General features: G+C 41.1%; 1 protein-coding gene across 1 annotated transcript; it reads right to left on the bottom strand.

The window, feature by feature from the left end:
* Positions 1-2252: 2252 nt before the first annotated feature.
* On the bottom strand, positions 2253-18914 carry LEMD3 (LEM domain containing 3). Its single transcript, XM_072146626.1, has 13 exons — positions 17717-18914; positions 16610-16638; positions 16271-16337; positions 12681-12748; positions 12104-12183; positions 11549-11691; positions 10835-10936; positions 8271-8373; positions 5925-6100; positions 5583-5664; positions 3756-3861; positions 3600-3678; positions 2253-3511 (listed from the first exon to the last, which is right to left on the bottom strand). Exons 1-13 carry the CDS (start codon positions 18786-18788, stop codon positions 3357-3359), a joined length of 2262 nt encoding a protein of 753 aa, XP_072002727.1. The 5' UTR covers positions 18789-18914; the 3' UTR covers positions 2253-3356.
* Between the last annotated feature and the right edge of the window lie 413 nt (positions 18915-19327).

A 19327-nucleotide genomic window follows, 5' to 3' on the forward strand; every position in this document is an offset into this window, starting at 1 on the left:
CCAGAGTTCTTAAAGAACTCAGTTCTGTTATTGCTGTACCACTGCCCTAAAATCTTCAGGGATTCCGTAATGTCTGGTGTGGTGCCAAGTGACTGGCGCAAGGCAAATGTGGTGCCAATATACGAAAAGGGCTCTAGAACTTCGCCAGGCAATTACAGGCCTGTAAGCTTAACTTCCATTGTGGGGAAAGTATTGGAAGGGTTAGTAAAAGACTACATACTGGAGTATGTGACATCAAATAGAATAATAAGTGACAGCCAGCCTGGGTTTACTAAGAATAGAAGTTGTCAAACTAACCTAATCTGCTTCTATGAAGAGGTGAGCAGGTGCCTGGATGGAGGAGCAGCTGTGGATATTGTGTTCTTGGACTTTGCAAAGGCATTTGACACTGTTCCTCATAGACGCCTGATGGGTAAAATTAGGGCTATTGGTTTGGCAGAAATAATTTGCAATTGGATTGAAAACTGGCTGAAGGATCGTATCCAGAGAGTTGTGGTCAATGATTCCTACTCCGAATGGTCACCAATTATGAGTGGTGTACCTCAGGGTTCTGTGCTTGGCCCACTACTATTTAATATTTATTAATGATAGAGGTAGGAATTAATAGCACTGTGTCCATTTTTGCAGATGACGCCAAGCTGTGTAATGTAATACAGTCTATGGAGGATGTTCATAGGCGGCAGGGTGACTTGGACAAACTGAATGTTTGGTCATCCACATGGCAAATGAGGTTTAATGTGGATAAATGTAAGGTTATGCACCTGGGGGCCAATAATCCAAAGGCAAAATATGTCCTTGGGGGAGTAAATCTGGGACAGTCCCTTGTTGAGAAGGACCTGGGGGTACTAGTAGATCATAAATTGAATAACAGCATGCAATGTCAATCAGCTGCCTCTAAAGCTAGTAGGATCTTGTCATGTATCAAAAGTGGAATGGACTCTCGTGATAGGGATGTAATATTACCACTGTACAAGGCATTGGTTCGGCCTCACCTGGAATATGCTGTCCAGTTCTGGGCACCGGTCCATAAAAAGGATGCCCTGGAGCTGGAGAGGGTTCAACGTAGAGCCACAAAACTGATAAGGGGTATGGAGGTTCTTAGTTATGAGGAAAGATTAAAAAAAACTAGATTTATTTAGTCTGGAAAAGAGACGACTACGAGGGGACATGATTAATTTATATAAATATATGAATGGTCCATACAAAAAATATGGTGGTAAGTTGTTTCAGATTAAATCAAATCAAAAGACGAGAGGGTACTGTCTCCGTCTGGAGAAAACAAGGTTTAATCACCGGAGGCGACAGGGCTTTTTTACTATGAGAACTGTCAATCTGTGGAATAGCCTGCCTCAGGCACTGGTCACAGCAGGGACAGCGGAGAGCTTCACGAAGGGTCTAGCTGCCTTTTTACACCTATATAACATTGATTGTTATGTTATATAGGATTGTTTCCCCTAAATCCCTTCCTCATCCAATCCCTACCCTTCCTTGGTTGAACTTGATGGGCTAGTGTCTTTTTTCAACCGTATAAACTATGAAACTATAATGGCAAGAAAGCAATGAGATCATCTTTTGGTGTAAACTAGCTCTTCAAGTGACAACAGAATAGATCTTGCCATACATGTGGATACTTCGTGAGACCTGGGCATGGCTGTAAAGTCTCCCACCTCCACTTTAAGATACTATTTTTTTTGTGTGTGCTCTTAAGCAGGCATTAATCCTCAAAGAGTCGCAAAGACTACTTGGAAGTAGCAGAGCTGAAGGAATTTACCCTTTGTGTGTCAGCACACAATGCGTTTTATGTGCAGAAAATCCTTTGTGTTCTACAGTAGTAACATAATAAATGGGATTTATACAAATCCCATACATATGCTGCAGAAAGAGAAAAAACATTCAGTGACAAATTTCCACTGCAGATTTTTGCAGGATCCCAAGGTGGAGAGACCAAGCTCCTGAATGTCAAACAACAAACAAAAACACACAAAACAAAAACAAACAGAAAACAGTTTATAAGAACATATTCTAAAGGGGCTCATATTATAGGGTAAATAAATATTTGCTTGTACAGCAGAAGAGCCAACAGATCCTTTTAAAGCTAGAAAGCAGAGACTCCTTCAACTGAAGTTATGCCTTGCGATACAAGAATGCAGGGGCTGAACTAAGTTATTGTTACAAATCCATTCAGGCTAGACTAAGGTTTTTAGATTTAGGATAAACACAACTTGGCTATATGTACCATGTAGAAAACGAAGTAGAGTTACAGCTGGTTTTAATATTAAATCAAAACTTTAATAGTGAGGAATACAGGCAACTTCCTTTTTTATACATTTACTACAGATTTAGGTGTCAAGACCCAATGTATTAGGTGGGAACAAAATTCACCGGCTTCATCTTTACATTTGCTAAAGTGTGGAGGCCAACATCATGGGAAAACAAAACAAGAAAATTAAAGATGGGAGACATACTGCAATATCGACCATACCCTGTCCTAATAAGTTGGAATAAATACATCATTTCACAAAATAAATTGTCCAGCATCTGCCAATTGCTTTTTTATTGCTCACAATCATTTGAATCTTTACAATTGGTTTCAGACCTCACATGAAACAAAGTCAGACATTTTATATAAAACCTATAAAAGATATTTAAATTTGTATCTAATACTTTTAAAGGTAACCGGCTGTTTGACCTTTATGAGATGGTGCAGCCAATTATTATATAAAATAACATTATGTTATGAATAAAATAGGAAGCTTATTTACTGCTTGTAAGCAAACATTTGCACAAGACTTTTGCCGCCACCACCACCGTCAATTACACTTAAATACAAAAGGCAAAGTACATGTCTTATGATTCTCCTCTTGGTAAACCAAGCCAGATATTCCCTGTACTTCAGCTGTAACAAAATTACTATCTACAGCAGCAGAAGTCATATAGTAAACCTCAAAAAATGTACAAGTTACTATTAAGAGTATAGATATAAATGACAAAATAGTGTGCAGGATCCCATAGGAATTCAATAAATTATCTTCCACGTTTCACTTCAAGAAAACAGTCATATGGTTCAAACAAGCCACGATCATCTCAGATTGGTCATGAAAACGCTGCTGTCCTCTAATACAAGATGTCATGTAAACCACTAGTTTCTCTGTTAGTCTTGTAATGTCCTTTGGATGATTATTTAGCAGGACTGAACAACCTGTGTTCTCACTGGAAATGTGGATATACTGATGAAGATAGGGGGGGGGGGGGGGGGGGGGGGGGAAATCAAAATGACAAAAAAAAAAGGGAAGACAGGTGCAAGTCAGGACCCCCATCCCTGCTGCAGATATAACAGTCATTATGACAACGCCTTCTCATGATGATGGAGATGTGCCTGTTCGCAGATTTAACTGTGACAGAGAGTTCATTTGTTTGTTTAAAGGCTTCAAAGGAGTGTTGCAAGTGAGCGCCTGAGGAAAACGATGATGATATCTGTCCAATCGCAAATATTTTACAGTCACCAGCTTTCCTGAAGGAGGGAAAATAATATCTTTTTAAAATGTGCACTTCATCTAAACAGATGATATACAAGAGGGACAGAAAGTGGAAAGCCTTACCATCAAACCAAGATCCATGCAGTGCCTTGAATGCCTTTCCTGCATAGTCTGGCGACAGACACTTTACATATACACAACCCTGAAACCAAAAGTGTCAAAATTACTAGAATGAATAAATGGAATAATTCAAGTGAATTGTAAAGAAAGGCGACTTACCTCACGGGAATTTTTATCAACTGCAATGTGAACAATCCCTTCATTATCGCTGCATTTCTCCAGAATTGCTTCTTGTATCGCTAAATGCCAATGATCTCCAATTTCCCTAAAGAAAGAAGAACCCTCCTTTTTAGTGGTGACAAAACTATATAAATCTTGAGGCACATTAAAAAGGTCTGAATTCATATAAGAAGGGGGGGGGGGGGGCAGCGCAAGCGAAATTGTGTCAGAAGTGAAACTCTCCACAGCCCAGGTCTGCCCCCTGGGTTCCTTGACCAACCCCATTATGGTCTTGTCTTTATTGCTGAAAATGTGGAAACAGCTTTCCTAAGGACCTACATCAGCCTTATCTGGCGCCATCAACCCTTGCGGTTTGCCAGCAGACAACCTGAAATAGCTCTAAATTTTAAAAATGGAAAGTGCAGAAGCAGCTCAGCAATGAACGCCTAATAGTCCACAAACTACTATCATCTGGAGAACATCTGAACATACGCCATCAAAAAATAGTATTGGGGCGCATCTTAATGATCAAATTTATGCTTTTTGTGCAGTCATTTTGCCACAAGTGAACATCAGTCTGCCTATAAAAACATTTGTTAAAAAAATTTAAAAAAATTGGCGGGGCACTAAATTTTCTTCCCTTCAAGATATTTCTAAATGAACTGAGAGTTGTATTCTTAAAAAAAACTAAGAGTTTAGTTATAGTACAGAGTTGCTGTACTTCCTATGTAAAAGGTACAGTGCAAGGTTGCATAGAGATGATATTGCATAAAATGAAAGGTTGAAAATCCTGCAGTAAATTCTGCACTGATGCATTGTACAAGGCAGTCTGTTTTTTTCCTGCTTTATCCACACCACAGCCAATTGTTCAGTGTCTCACCTGCAATAACATTTTGATTTCCCCATCAATAGAAAATATCAATTAATTAGCCACTAGTAGTATGTTTATGCCAGTACAGGCGGTCCCCTACTTAAGAACAACTGACTTACATACGACCCCAAGTTACAAACAGACCTGTGGATTTTGGTAATTTACTGTACTTTAGTCCTAGGCTAATAAACAGCTATAACAGTTATCAATGGTGCCTGTAATTAAGATTTATTATTAATCCTGGTCCTTATGACAATCCAACATTTTTAAAATCCAATTGTCACAGAAAAACAAAAAGAATTTGGCCTGGGCTTACAATGATAAAGTATACGATTCCGACTTACATACAAACTCAACTTAAGAACAAACCTACAGACCCCATCTTGTATGTAACCCGGGGACTGCCTGTACTGTATAGTGAAGTGATGGAAACAGTTGCAAAAAACCTCTTTACAACTTTTTTTTTTCTACGCCAAAAAGCTCAGGAAAACCATGGTTTCAAGAAGTACATGACGTCAAGCTGCCAGAAAAATATTTTTTTTAAGAGTTAGCTTCACCTTTAAAATCAGGGGTCCGCTCAAAACTTAGAATTGGGGTGGCACAACCTCCTGTACCTTACTTGGTAAATAGCACCCATACTGATCAGTTTTATCATGCCCCCTGGTATTTGCGTACTTTGTTTTAGCCTTGCAACAGTGATGTCAGCAACTGGGTGCTTGATCCCATGAGTAGACAGTCATGTCACTACTTTGTCCAGTTAACAGAGACTGGTGGCTAGAACAGCAGGGGATTTACTGGCAGGATTTTGTCTAACACCCTTTTAATATAATCAGCTACCTCCCAATATAGCAATTGTAGAAACCATTAAGTAAAAGAACCAATCTGTGAATGAGGTCAGATTAAAATTTTTTTTAAAATAAATTGCTAAAATTGCAAACATTCTCAAATAGACTTACATGACTGGATCAAACATGTTCCGTATCTTTAAACAAGGAGTGAGGCTGTTTGGTGGGGAATTTCTTTTATCCAAATGGAAAGCTGCAATAAAGGCACAACACGGTTTACACGGTTTAAGAGGTAACCCAGTTATTGTAATTATCTGCAAACTACATTTAGTATATTGTTCTATAAATAGTATCGGTATGAAAGCAAGAATACATTCCTGCTCTGCTGGGTTAGTTCAATATGCACACTCAATAATTGTGAAGCAATAATACTTATTGCAAGATAAACTAACAGCAAGTTGCAAAATGAAAGCAGAGTTTATCACTTTAAAGACACCTTGTGTGTTATCCTACCATGACCTTGCCACATTTTAGAAGGGATGACTGAAGGCTTTTCACATGAAGAAGGCTGAGTCCATTTCCATACAAGGAAGTCTGCTCCTCCTAATTTCTTTGTTTCAGTGCGTACACGGGATTCATTTGCAGCCAGGAATTCCACTGCTCTTTCCCAAACTTTCTTCATTTTTTTTCTGAGCAAAAAAAAAAAAAAAAAAAACCTGTTGTGACTTCAGATAGTATTATCTGCCTTGCACTGTAACAGTACATGCACCATGCCCAATTTAAGCCTAAATTTTTTTATTATTTCTTTTTGGTGTTCAGAGCTGTGCGAGTGCTTGTTTTAAATTAAAAAAAAAAAAAAAAAAAAAAAAAAGTACTTTGTAATATTAATATTCTATGCCATGTATCGGAAACAGGGGGAAAATTCCTACTGCAGTGAAATGGATTAAAAAACACAATTGTACATTTTCTTGTGGACTCTGTGCATGCCAAATGACACTTTATACTTTGGATAGGTACAATCATGGGGTTACCACATTTATAAAGGTTTATTGTGCTTTAATAAAATTTAAAAAAATTTAACCTAAAAAAAAAAGAAAAAAAAAAAAAAAAAGGATGCAGGATGAGCTGACTTACATTGCTACCATTTTGTTGACTGTTTGACCTCCTGATCACTTTACATTTTTATGTGTTGTAAAATGGTGAAAGTGGTGTTTTGGACATTTGAGTGCCATTTTTGGTAACTGGGTAAAACACTAGGAATAATGGTTTTTATATTTTGATAAATTTGGACTTTTGGGTTGCGGCGTTACCCAACAAGTTTATGATTTTATTTTTTGATCAGTTCTAAGGAAAGGGATGTTACCCTGCTAAGCGACCCGACATACAATCTAATACAAAAGTATAATGAAAAGACCCAAAACTGGACTCCAGGTTTTGGGTCACATAAACATGCAAAAACTGGAGGTGATAGAAGAGTGAACTGGCTTTTGCAGTGTCCTTTCCCTTTCAATGTAAATAGTGATCCCCTGTAAGTAGGGTCCTTTCTCCTCAACAGATCATCGCTTATTTAATACAGGTGTAAGCAACTTTGTTTTCCCATTATGTACGTAACCCTTTAAAGGGCACCTACCACCCCGATTCTACCTATAAAAGGTAGAAGGGGTGGTAGGTGGATGGATGGGACGTGAGGATAGCCCTTTTTTGGGCTAATCCTCACGTCCCGGGTGTCTTTTACAAAACTTTATTACATCTATATGCAAATTTTTTTATGTGGCTACTGGGGCGTGGAGTAGCCGGACATGAGGCTCCTAGTCGTTACTCCGCCTACCAGATAATCTTCGGTGCGCAGCTCCTGGTAGCTGCACGCCCTCGTCTACGGCTGCGTGGCCTGATAGCTGCTAGCCTTCGGCTGCGCGGCCGCGGCTCCGGAACTACTGAGCATGCTCAGTAGCCGGGGGACTCTGACGAGGGCGCGCAGCTACCAGGAACTGCGCGCCGAAGATTACCTGGTAGGCGGAGTAATTTGCATATAGATGTAATAAAGTTTTGTAAAAGACACCCGGGACGTGAGGATTAGCCCAAAAAAGCCCCATCCATCCACCTACCACCCCTTCTACCTTTATAGGTAGAATCAGGGTTGTAGGTTCCCTTAAGGACCTCAGCCTTTGTTTTTTTTCATGTCCATTTTTCACTCCCACAAAAATATACAACTTATTTATTTTCACACGTACAGAGGTGTGTGATGGCTTGTTTTCTGCATAACAAATTGCACTTCATAGAGATTGTATTTATTATTCCATGCCGTGTACTGGGAAGCCAGAAAATTAAAAATGGGCTTGGATTTTACGGCTTTCACTGTGCACCCCAAATGACAGGTCTACTTTATTTTTTGGGTTGGTGCGATCAGTTAAATGACAAATTTGTTTACATACATTTACAAAAATTAAAAACTCATGTAGAAAATTGTTCTGATACCACGTTGTAATGAAAGGGTAAAAACAAGAAATGGTAAAGGATCGTCGCTCCCAGATGACGTCACGGGGAGCGACGATCCTCAGCAAGATGGGCCAGCACCGATAATGGGTGTTAACGTTAAGTCTTTACTGTGATATGCCGCAAAGACTCACCGGCTATGGAGAGGGCTCAGCCCGTGAGCCCTCTCCATTCACCCGCGGCCAACCCGTGAAGTGCCATTACGTCACGGGTCGTGAAAGGGTTAAACAATTTCAATTTGCCTTGGAAATACAAGATTAAAAAGGATATCTAAAAAATATTATGAAGTTACTGATTATTTGGTATTTGGCAAAACAGATGTTTTACCATCAAATCGCATAAACAAAATTAAAAACATTAACATACCTGTCAGCCGGAGGTATCAAAGAATCTCTTACATGGGGGATTGGCGTATATGGCTCTAGTTCTTTATTTTCTTGGCAAGCTTCATTATGACTTTTTAAAACATCTGAAGGTATAATTATACACACACCTTTATGATCCAAGAAATGTTACACAAGGCAAGTCAGCAAACCAACCCAAGCAACACCATGTCAGACAATGTACACTTTAATTATGTTCTTGTAAAAAAAAAAAAAAAAAAAAAAAAAAAAAAAAAAAGTGTTTATAGGATTTTGACAGGCAAAATCTTATTTTTTGTTATGAGTAGGGGATGTGCTTTATTACAGGGAACCTGTCACTAGGGACCTAATTTTAACTAAAGACATATTGTAATGCAGATGCAGCTGTAATGGGCTTTTACAACCTAAGTGTTTTTATAACTTACCTTGCACCCCGACGGAATCTTCTGTAGTCCTAGGGGTTGGGTTGCATTTCAAAAAACAACATGTGACTTGTCTGTGCTGCAAACTTCTCACCTCTTGGCCTGCTCCTCTGTGCTCTTGTTGTACAGCTCCTCCCTCGTGCTCATTAAAGGGGTTGTCCGAGAGCTATGAAAATTAACTAAAGGTGGCTGCTTAAAAAAAAAAGAACTACTTACCTTCCGGCACCTTGTGGGTGCCCCGCGCTGCTGTTGCTCCGGTCACCATGTAAACAAACATGGCCGCCGGAGCAGCGCTGGACTCCGGCCGGGCACGCCTATCTGTCCTTGTGAATGCAGGCCAGGTGGTTGTCGGGTCTGGCCGGAAGCGGAGTCCAGCGCTGCTCCGGCGGCCATATTTGCGCGGGACACCGGAAGGTAAGTAGTTCTTTATTTTTTAAGCAGCCCCCTCCGGACACCTTTAGTTAATTTTCATAGCACTCGGACAACCCCTTTAACAGAGCTCACAGCCTTGTAAGCTGACATCAGTGGGTGAGGGAGGAGCTGTACAGGAGCACAAAGGTGGGGCCAAGAGCTGAGCAGTCAGCAAAGATAAGACACATGTTTTTTGAAATGCATCCAAGCTAAAGCCCCACCCGTAGGACTACACAGAGGATTCTATCAGGGTGCAAGGTAAAGTGTATACACAATGATATTGTAATGCAAATGCTTAGAGAAAGCAGATAGGCAGATTTGCAATGTCGCTATAATGGGCTTCTCTAACTTGTCTTTGGTGAAAATGGGGTCCCTGGTGACAGGTTCCCTTTAAAGGAAACCTGCCATCAACATCAGGCATGATAGACCAGTAACACACACGTATAGATTAAGGCACCTTGATTACAGTAATCTTATATTTTTATCTAAGGCCTCCTTCCTTCTTATACTAATTAATAGGCTTTACAGGCTGTTACACTGTCCCTCCCTTACCGCTTCCTCAACACTTGTGCAGAGAGCACGTCAGTAGTGGCTTATCAGACTTCAAGTAGCGGTCATGGGCCCTCTTCTTGTAACAACTAAGCAATTTGTGACACATTTGACCCAAATCCCTAAATGGGTGTTGGGGGGCTTAGTAGTTTGTCTCCAATATCTTAACACCTTATATGGTCACTTTCCACTTGCCGAATAATGTAGTTAGCATTACTTGTTGTGTCACGTAAATCAGGCAATTAAGGAATCAGGAGGTGCATGGAAAGAGGGATGGGAAGCCAGGCAGTACATATATAAACCAGCAAAGAGGAACAGAGGGTGGGAGAGAACTTCGGTAGAGCTTTTTGTGCAGATACAGATGGAGAGTGGTTGAAGATACTTTGATAGAAGAAATATATGACAGGAACAAAAAACAGTGAGGGAGGGAAAGATGCAAAAAAAGGTTGCCAAAGGATTGAGACTTTTCATTAAGAAGATCAGAAATCCTGATGCTGTGAGAATTAACCAAAATATAATGCTAAGATATAGGTTATGTCTCAAGACACCACAAGGAGACTAACCATCATGCAGGAGAACCATTCTGTGATTTTAAAATAAAAATCTTATTTATTTACAAGGTAACCCCTTTAAGCTGAAGCTGCCATTTATACCAGTACACTTGCAAAATACAATGGTAAAACAAACTATAAATGGCAACATAAAATGCACATGAAATAACCCTTCTAAATGGGTTCAGTCCATGATGCAAGTACTGTCTAGTGGCTACACCTTCCAGGGATGGGACTTCAAGCATCATATGCAATGGAAAGTCCCTGGACCACCACCTCTGTACTAAAAACCATCATTATAAAACAGCAAAGTTTTCCTGCATAACAGTGCTTGGTCTGTGAAATGTCCCAGTCAAGCTACTGGCCACTGCAATCACATGACATATTACTGCACGCCTACATATAAAGACAAGGAGAGCAATCGAATCACCAGCACCGAAATATAAGGGGGATTAAGACACGAGAAATATTTTCTTTTAGAACATTTGCAGCAGCTTTCATAACCCCTCTAAATCATATTGAGCTCAATTTACCACTAGCTTTTGAAATCTGTGCAGGATTAAAGATTTCTAAAAACAAAACACTACAGTAAAATGGCAGCGTACACAGTGCATGAAAGCAACTTTAATACTAACCTATGATTTTCACCACAAGGTCATACATTTGTTTAGTCTCCTCCTCTTCTTTCTTCCAGCGGTATCGCATATAGTGAAGCACTCCAAAAACAACAGAAACACCTTTGCGAATATAAAAGAAAGAAAAAATTTCAGTGGGCCAAGCGTGTGGTTTACACCCAATTCCATGTTTAAAAAAAAAAAAAAAAAAAAAAAAAAATGAACCTCCATATTTTCTTCCTGCGGTATATGCACCCCTGGTTATATACTTCACAATTGTAGTTTAGTTTGATCTAGCAATAACATGTTACCCCCTCATGTATACAGAGTTCTTTACCTAACAGAGTTCAATCACTTTATAGTAAAGTGTTATCAGAGGTTTCCGATAATGCTAACATTGTAACACTGCTGCATCGGTTTTTAGCACTAGGAGCTGCTTACTAGTGGGCGACAGGTCCTCTTTAACATATTACATGTGAAGTACATTTCATAAATTAAGTGGTTAGTATTGAATATTAAAAAACAAAAACAGTCGACAGCAGAGACTATTCTAAAACCTTATCTAACAATTCAACCTGCAAATGTAACAAACCTCAGGAACATTTTTCTAGCAAAAAATCAAGTCAATCATTACATTTTTAGACAACTTCTACCAAAGAACAGTTTATGAAACGGTGGAACCAGTACTAAACAGGTAAATAGAGGACAGGTACAATTTACAGCATGGGAAGTTACCTAGAAGCAAGAGTGATAATCTGTGTGCTACCGTCACGATGGCACGGCGAATACGACACACAAATGACATTTGTGGTCGAGTGGATTCCAAGTATTTCACATCACTTATATGCAACTCAGCATCTTCCACATCCCCAAAGCACCTGAAAGAAAATTCTTTATTTGGAGTGTAGAATATCATAAATCCATTTATCATAACATCACAGTAGAAATTCAAGAAATCTATAAATAGAGCCCAATAGAAGCTCTAAATTGGGTTCACTGAGAAAAGGGAGAACAATGATTTGCACAGTTGGAAAAATATTTGAAAAAGCCATTTTAGCCATGAAAAAAAAAAATGTATAGATCACTACTTCTATCCATTGTCTGCTCCACTACCATGCATTCATTCAATAGTGGGAGAGAGATTACGGTAAGCATTGCATGCAGAGAATTTAAGTTTTTGACTGCACTAGAGGGAGAAAAAAACTAGATCTGTTATGTGCAGTACATGAAATGTGGATCACTCAATTTACAAAATTATGATATGCATCTGCTTGATAAAAAATGTGTTACCTGATTCCAACATCTTTCCCAGAATCCAAAATCCATTCTAAGGAATTGTTCAGCTCTCTAATATATTCATGACCAAAGCCCTTCAAAAAATAAATGAAAGTTAACATAATTCATTTCATAAAAGAGAAATTACACACAAAAATATAAAAAAAAAAAAAACAATTGATTTCTATAAGCGAAAAAGTAAAAAGGCCAAGTGCACCGACTCTCCACCAAGTTCAATGGATACCCATTGTGCATTACAAACACTGTAAGATGAGTAACAAGGAACAGGACACAGCTAGATTTATAATTTAACAATCAATTGCTAATAAATATCATTCGGTTTAAGGCACCTGCACAAGAACATGCTTAGTCTGAGCACAGTGCAGTGGGGTGGATGGGAGTCCTTGCATCATAGTGAATTATGATGGATTGAGATCCTGTCTGCTTGACCTAGGGTTCTGACCATCACACAGGTTCATTTCCACAGACTAAGCGCATTTGTGTGCAGCTTACCAAAGACTGTCTGTTACTTATAGACAATTAATATGCCCAGTTGTGCAAAATTAATAATGAGAAAACCAATATGACTGACCTGTAAATACTCTGCTGCCTCCTGGACGGAAATATGACGACAGTCAGCATCACCACATATGTAATCTCCTATTGAAACGCAATTGAAAGGGGGAAGAAAAAAAAAAAATAAAAAAAAATTGTAAAAAAACCTCCATAAAGATTCCTCCATAAAATTGAAACCCAAGCTGTAATTTTTTGCAACCAATACATTCTGAAAAACATCTACATAGTGAACGTGTCAGTCCATTAATTAACTAAAATTTGTGCTCTTCGTTACTGCCCTTAAAAGACCAGAAACTACTATTAAACCTACTACGTAGTAAAAAGTGATATCAGCATGTTAAAAAGGCCATTTACCAGAAAAAAAGGCAGAAAAAGTTGCTTGCCCTAATCCCCATTATACTGACTATCTGGAATAAGCATTTTTAATAATGCTTGTTCCTCCGATTAACAGCCCATGGAAACATTTACCCAAATTACCAACAAATGAGAACTTGAGATAATTAAAGGAAACCTAGCAACAGAAATCTTCCCATTAAGCTAGATATAATGGTAGGTGGCTAGTAACATGCTAAACACTGATCTATTATTGCCTAATCCCAAAATACTTCCTAAACTATACTAACTAATATGGCAATTGTCCGCAGAGGCTAATGGGGCATGGATTAATCTCTCCAGGTAGTGGGAGCAATGGCTAATCTATACCCCCCAGTGGCCTCTGCCAATAATTAGCATATTAGTTAGATAAAGTGTAGTTTAGGAAGTATTTTAGGATTAGGTAAAAATAGATTAGTTCTTAGCATGTTACTAGCCACCTACCATCAGATCTGTGGCGCTAGATTTCTGATGGTAGGTTTTCTTTAACACAGATTATATGAACTACATGTCTTCATTCATGTGAAGAAAAAAAAAAAAGTATGCAACTTTTTTTTTTCTATATAACCGTTTCCACATGATGCAGGGTGGGGGTGTATAATTTGTGTAAAGTAAAAAACAAGAATGACAAAAAAATAATGATGTTACCAAGATATGCAGCATCAAGCATTGTGAACTAGTTATGGGTTCAGAGAGCAATAAATAAGATGTTAAATTGACTCAAAGGCTTCAGGCCCTCACACTTTCCTAGTTCTTAACACCAATCATACTCTACTTTAAAAGACATGGCAAAGTGAAAAAAATAAAGGAAGGACTATTCAACCAATAAAGATTTCTAAAAATTTAATAAAATTTAAACAATATTAGTTTTTCCTTTGACAGCATTTATATGTGTCTGATGCCATAAGGTTTGAACTTGTCTCAGTTCTCTACAAATTTGGGTTCAAGATAGAGTTGTCCCTAAACCAGCCATTTTCATGGCTGTGTGCTTAGGGGTATGGTCTTGTTAGGCCATGTTAATTATAGGCCAACCAAGTAGAGGAAAGCACGGAGCACGATAGTGTGACCTTACTTCCCTGAAATCACGATTGCAGTCCAGTTCTGTTTGAAGCAGAGATGCTTTGCATCGTATATCACTACGGTGATAGCACTGTGTTTAGTGCATGAAATCCAGCCAGAGGACAGCTCAGGATTTCAGGAGCAATCACAGTGGTGTCTGTCTGGGCTTAAAAGGTCTAGGGCCCCTACATTAGGTTTTCATTGAGAATCTCTCTGAACTTTGCTCAGGGGTGAAGGAAAGCTGACTGGACCAGCAAAAAAAAAAAAAACAATAAAAAACAAACACTGGACATGATGTTGCCATCACTATGCTTTGCTGTGGAACGGTTTAGAGGTAAAAGACTGGATTCCTCCAGACAGTACCATAGAAGAGAATGGTTTAGATGCTTGTGTGCAAACTGCAGTCAGGTTTTCAGGTATAATATAAAGTAGAGGTGTCCACTCTACCACAAAGCAATACGTTTTTACCATCGGTATTTGGTGAATATGTGCTTTCGTATTTTTATCATTCTGGATTTATAATAAGGACAATGATATTAACCATCATTTGGTGCAGTACGCTGAAATTTCTTCTATGTGCTGCACTACACCCCTCCACTCCGGGGGAGGTGATCTGCACTTTTGTTATGGGATGACCGGTGAACTGAAAGATTTTCTTTATTTTTTTCCGCTCTGCCATAATGCCCTGTGATTTAAGGCACCCAGTCACGGCATTGTAAGAACACGTCGCACCGCAAAAATATAGAACAGGCCTTATTCTTTGCCGGATTCGCTATGGCGAAGAAAACTCACCCATTCACACTTCTCTACCTGGCTGTGTGCTATGCTGGGGTTACAGCCCTGGAAAGTACAGTCATGTGTACGAGTCCTCAGTAATTTATGTTCCTGGTCATCTCTCCTACCAAGACTCTTCTAACCCAATGACCTAGTTTGGTGGCATAGTCTGCTTCTTCCATTTAGAGAAACAGGCCAAAGTTTCATTTTTAACACACACACATATAATCTGATCAGATGGACCCAATCACTGGGACTCCACTCGTCAAGACCATCTTTTTTGCTGATTGATGGCGAGGAGAGGGAATCAGATCAACCACTCATTATTATATTGCATGCAGAGCTAACTTTCAAGTGTCATAATACTGGATTTTTTTTTCCCATTTCAATAGTCCAGCTTTCATCTTTTCTAACAGTGTATTGATCAAGAACTGAAAATCTATAGTGGCAGGTTCAACTAATGAATGACATGGGAGCCCTTTTTAGGGCTAATCCTTGAGTTGTCTGTAACTTTATAAGTTTTATCACCTAATATGCAAATATCTGACTACTAGGGCGCGGAGTAGCCGGAGCTACACGGCGCAGCTACTCCACACCCTAGTGGCCTCTTTGGATCCTCCCACTACTAGATCTTCAGTGTGCAGCTCCTGGTAGCTGCGCACACTCTGCATAGACCATCTATGCAAAGCTGCCGGCTGCGCGTACTTGGCTAAGAAGCTGGAGCCATTTAACATGCACAGTAGCTCCGGCTTCGCAGCCAAGAATGCGCAACCAGTAGCTGCCCGCTGAAGAGTAGTAGGAGGATCTAAAAATGCCACGGGGGCGTGGAGTAGCCACACCGTGTAGCTCCAGCTCCGGTTATTCCACGCCCCAGTAGCCTCTTTCAGATATTTGCATATTAGGTGATAAAAGATTTATAAAGTTACAGGCCACTCGAGGATTATCCCTAAAAATGGCTCCCATGTCATTTATTGGTTGAACCTGCTACCGGATCTACCTTCATAGTTAAAGTAAAGAGATCTTATTTTCACGAAAGATAGGCTGCAGATGACCATTACACAAGCAGTTCAAATATGTCTGCCCTTTCCGAGCATTTGCATTAAAATCTAGTTGTGTGTTTTAACTTACCTGGCTTCCTAACAGAATCCTCTGGTGAGTCCCAAGGCTTGCTTTGGATGCCAGGCAGGTTAAAACACACAAATATATTTTAATGCAAATGGCAGAAAGGCATCCTTGCAATGCAGGCGTGTTGAGCTTCTGCAAACTGTCTTTAGAGAAAATGCAGTCACTGGACACGTTTCCTTTTACTGTAGCATAAAGCTACAAAATAAAAAGTGAAAAATAATAAAAGCGTCTAAAGACTTGTTCCATTATGCTAGACAGTTCACTCTTCAAATTTACCTGCTCTTTTCGCCAACTTATCATGCAGTTTATGCAGCGTTTTCATCAGGAGATTGTTTTCAGCCGTCTAAAAAAAAAAAATGAAAATATGAAACTATGCAAAATATCTTATCCGAAAATAGGAAGCAGCACTAACAGAAGTGCCACAATCAGTTTCAGTAGCTGAACTTTTGGGATGCCACTGATCCCTGAACAATAAAAAGCTATGGTTTTTGAAAGACAGGGAGAGAAAGAAAAATGAAACTGCAAAAACATTGTTAGGGCATACGAGAAAATTTATAAAGCCTTTTTTTTTTCTTCTTTGCTTTCTGCAGCAGATCCCAGCTTAAAAATACTTACATCACCTGGCAGATCATCTGAACTTCTTACTAGGAGGGAAAGAAGAAAAAGCAAAAACTGTAAAAGATTTGTAGTAATTCACATGGGATGAAAAGTAAACTTGTCTCCTAGCAAACAGCTTTTTAGAATACAATGAAATCTGTTTGGGCTGCATTGACTGAACGGACCACATACTGGTAACACCCAAAAGAAAAGCTGTGCAATTTTTTAAAGGTACTTTACATACACAAATAATAATACTTACTACTACTATTAAACCTTAAATCAATACATTCAAAAATTGGCTAAAAATTCCCCGCCCGCCATTAAGGCCTTTTCAATCCTCATCATTAAGGGGTTAAAGAAAAATTCTGGTCACAACAAGTTATATAGGGGATAACTTGCTGATCGTTATGGATCCCCAAGATGGGACACCCACTGATGACAAGAACATAAGTCCATTGTCCCCCCAAATGAATCAAGCAGCTCTATTTATTTGGGGGGAACAACCAACTCTTACTCGTGTGATGTGCAGATGTCCCTCTGAAAAAACATGACAGAGCAGCAAGTTATCCCCTATCCACATAACTTGTTTTAACCAGAATGCCCCCTTCATAACCCACTGAGCAGTAATAGGTCTAATCCTTGTGCAGCTCTGCCAGTTTGCTACTGCAAAAACGGATTTGGAGAACAGGGAGATGGTCTCAAGATCAGAGCAATCTATGATATTGCAAGTCACTGCTTCCTAGAGGAACTACTTTCTCATGCTTCCGATTCATGCTGCATGAAAGCAGTGTCCCCCAAAATCAAAATATGAGGGTGGAGTTTCTGCACACAGATTATGAGCAGAATCTGTGTAGCAACATGCAATATTCTCCACTGACCAGATTTCTGCCATCTAAAAATTTACCAAACTAAATAAGATGGTCACAAGCTAACCAAACTGCATCAGGTACAGAGCCCCGGATAGGCTATGCTGTCTCCCCTTATCCATCTGCTTTAGCCATGTGATCACAACATATACATCAGTATGGGGACAACGGCCTAAGGCTTAGCACCCCTATGGACTAGAGCTCATCCTGGATATGCTTTATCTTCCATAAGCAATTATTTACAAGGGGTACTTACTGCTGCCCTCTCCGGTCAGGCCTGTACCCCTCATTCCTAGGTAGGTGAGTCCAAGCAGCAGGAAGAAGAGGCAGGCGGCGGTGAGCAGGATCATGGACAGGTAGTGGGCACTGAAGCCCGCACTGGGGGACACCTCGTCGCCCCGGAATTGCTGCAGCAGGGCCTCCTCGGGCTCGGGTAACTTGTGCGGCCTCTTCTTGTGGCTGTACGGGTAGTAGCTGTGGTTGGAGCCGGCGTGGTTGGACGGGGAGACGCGGCTGCTGTTGGCGGTATGGTAGAGCCGGGGCCCAGGCTCGGAGTTGTACGCGGCCCCCAGGTGGTTGTTGCTGTCGTTCGTATGAGACTTCCTGGCGGCTGCCCTCTGTCTGGGAGAGCCCGCGGCCGCCTCCCTGTCCCAGGCCAGCCTGCCCGGCTCCTCAGGGGGCTCCATGCCGTTGTCCCGGGGCTGTCTGCTCACAGGCCGTCTGCTGCGGCGGCTCGGGGGCTCGTCCTGCACATAGTCCTCCTCATCGGAGTCCGAGTAGTCCCTGCAGTGCAGGCGGCTGCCGTTCACAGTTCTGCTTTTAGCCGCCTCCTCCCCCGGCTCGTCGCGGAGCTGAGGGCTGTGCGGCCTGCACGTCCCCCACCAGACAGGCGCCTTCCTGCCGTCTAGCTCGTCCACACAGTCCCGCTGGGCCGGACTCCCGTGCGTCTGCGGGGTGCTACTCCTCTCCCGGCGCCCGCCATGTGCCCCCAAGGCAGCGTCCACATCCGATTCATCAGAGCTGAAGCCCACAATGGGCGACTGCTTCCCAGCCTCCGCCTGCTGCTGCTGCCGGCCGCCTCGCCTGTGCGTCACATCCCCAGAAGCTGAGCGGGCTAGCAGGCTTTCCGAGTGCCCGTCCGCGGCTGGGCTGTTGTTCGGTAGCCGCGTTTTCCCGGGTCGGGGCCTCTGTTCCTCTCGCAGCTTCTTGAGTTTCTTCAGGTAGACCGGCCGAGTGCTGTCTGTGACCGGCCCCGGCATCACGCCAGAGCGCCTTAGCTCAGAAACCAGCTCCTCGTCCGTTAACTGCGCGGTCGCCATTTTGACCATTCGTCTGGGCTATCTGCCCCCCTACACACGCTGGCGGTGCCCCGGAAGTGACGTCACGAACTAGACTGTGAACTAGACCAGCCGCTCACCCAGGAGCCAGTCTGGCGCTTGTGTCAGCCCCGGCTCTGGTGGGCGGGAGATGCCCGAGCCCTCGCCATACATACATGCATTGTCATGTCACACATCACTGCAAGTGCTCCTGAGGCTCCTGTGTCACATTCGTGTCAGGAGGATTTTTATGAAAATTAAATCCTTTTTTGTACTTTAATTTGCCAAATAGGTGACATAATCAGTTTCCTTTAAAGGAAATCTACCACCGTTTTTTTTTTAGCTAAAGGCACTTACTGGTGGGCTCTGTGCTGCTGATTCTGGAACATAACATGGTTAGGCACAAAAACCGTTTTGTCAAAAAATCAACTTTAGATGATATTCAAATGAAGCTCAGGCGCTTCCTCCACGTCATAGCTTACAGATTTATAATTCTCCACACCTCTTTCATGCACTGCGTGAGAACCCAGCACAGCCGGCCACACAAGTGT

The sequence above is a fragment of the Engystomops pustulosus genome, chromosome 4 (genome assembly GCF_040894005.1).
Source record: "Engystomops pustulosus chromosome 4, aEngPut4.maternal, whole genome shotgun sequence".
NCBI lineage: Eukaryota > Metazoa > Chordata > Amphibia > Anura > Leptodactylidae > Engystomops > Engystomops pustulosus.